This window comes from Mastomys coucha, unplaced genomic scaffold (assembly GCF_008632895.1).
Source record: "Mastomys coucha isolate ucsf_1 unplaced genomic scaffold, UCSF_Mcou_1 pScaffold7, whole genome shotgun sequence".
NCBI lineage: Eukaryota > Metazoa > Chordata > Mammalia > Rodentia > Muridae > Mastomys > Mastomys coucha.
The window spans coordinates 51,153,628-51,155,222 of NW_022196913.1; the positions used below are offsets into that span (position 1 = coordinate 51,153,628).

Sequence of the window (1,595 nt, forward strand, 5' to 3'; positions counted from 1 at the left end):
GGCAGATCTCCTTGGTCCCAGGTGTTTGGGAGGGGACTGGCCTCTGTACAAACCACCCCAGGCTCCGGAGACTCTCAAGTCAAGTGGTCGTGCCATCGAGGCCTAGCGAGAAGAAGAGCTCGCGTGGTCTGCTTTGGAGAGTCAAGCAGCTCGCTCTGGGTCCCTGTGAGAGACCAGAACCGGAGACGCCAGGGGTCTTTGCGACTTTGACCGGTAGGAGCAGCCAACAACAGAGCCAGGCCGCCTCCAGCCGTTTCCAACTCTGCCCCAGCAACAGCGCCAGAGCCCCAGCTAGGCGACCCAGCGCCGCGCCGTGCGCGGGGAGAGAAGCAGCTGTTCCCAACAGCTGGGGGGCGGCGGCACCGGGCGCCCCAGGTGCTGTCCCGGCCAATCGCAGGCGTCCGGCCCGCCCCCTCCCCAGCCGGGCGTCGACCCCCGGGCCACTGAGGAAAAAGGAGCAGAGGGTTGGAGAGCCGTCTTCCGCCCGCACTGGTGTGGCAGCTCCTAAGCCGGAGGGACGGTTCCCAGCCAGAGCCGGGCCCAGCACCGCGCCCCCAGCTGCCACCTCCGCGCCCCCGGGACACCGTAGCCTCTGAACCTACCCCTATTCCACCCAAGCCACTCGATTTTTTGAGAAAGAAACATCTACCTCTTCTGGTCTTGGAGACCACCACCCACTCTGCATTTAAGAAAAAGATTTTTTTATTTTTTATTTTTTATTTTTTTTACTTTCACGCGGGTTGAGTGCAAAAGGCTCGCACAGTCCGCGGCTACGGAGCTGGTTACCCGGACGATCGGGAAGGTCTGGACAGTGACCGGACGCGGGGACTGGAATAGAGCGCCCGGGCGAGTGTCGGAGACAGTGGGCCACTTGGGAAGCCGCGCGCCCAGCGCCCACGCCGCTCCCTCGCCCCCGCGCGCGCCCTCGGCCCCCGGCGGCCGCCGCGCGCTGCGGGAGACGCGGAGCCCGAGGACCAGGCGCAGCCGCAGCCGCAGCCGGAGCCCGAGCCGCGGGGCGGGCGCGAAGATGCACACCACCCAGAAGGACACGACGTACACCAAGATCTTCGTGGGAGGGCTGCCCTACCACACCACCGACGCCAGCCTACGCAAGTACTTCGAGGTCTTCGGAGACATCGAGGAGGCGGTGGTCATCACAGACCGGCAGACCGGCAAGTCCCGGGGCTACGGATTTGTAAGTTACGCGGAAGAAGGACTCGGGGTGGGTGGGGAGGCAACTAAGAGAGGTCCTGGAGGCAATCAAAGGCAGGCCAGGAGGAAGCGAGTGGCCCCAGGCCCTAGGGAGGCAGAGCTTGGAGAAAGGGGCTCTGTGGGACCTCACTCGGAGCTGAGCTGAAACTTTAAGTGCTATGGGGCTTAGGGAAGCGAGGGGCCGTGGTTGCTTCCTTGGGTACCGAGAGGACCCGAGGCGATGCTCTTTCGGTGGCTCAGAGAGCCTGGGAAAGAGAACCAGATAGGAGATGCAGAGTTGGGAGGGAGGAAACCGAGCCCCTCAATGTGTGGCATTCCCGGGTTGGAGGCTGGTTGTTAAGTGAGCTGGTGCTTTGTTTTTTTTGTTTTTTGTTTTTTGTTTT

General features: G+C 62.8%; 1 protein-coding gene across 1 annotated transcript in view; it reads left to right on the plus strand.

Annotated features, from left to right (window-relative positions):
* Positions 1-640: 640 nt before the first annotated feature.
* Rbm24 (RNA binding motif protein 24) overlaps positions 641-1,595 on the plus strand; it is a 12,423-nt gene continuing 11,468 nt past the window's right edge. The window contains exon 1 of the mRNA XM_031359100.1: positions 641-1,195. Within this exon, the coding sequence (XP_031214960.1) occupies positions 1,028-1,195 (168 nt within the window). The 5' untranslated portion in view covers positions 641-1,027. The remainder of the gene's footprint in view (positions 1,196-1,595) is intronic.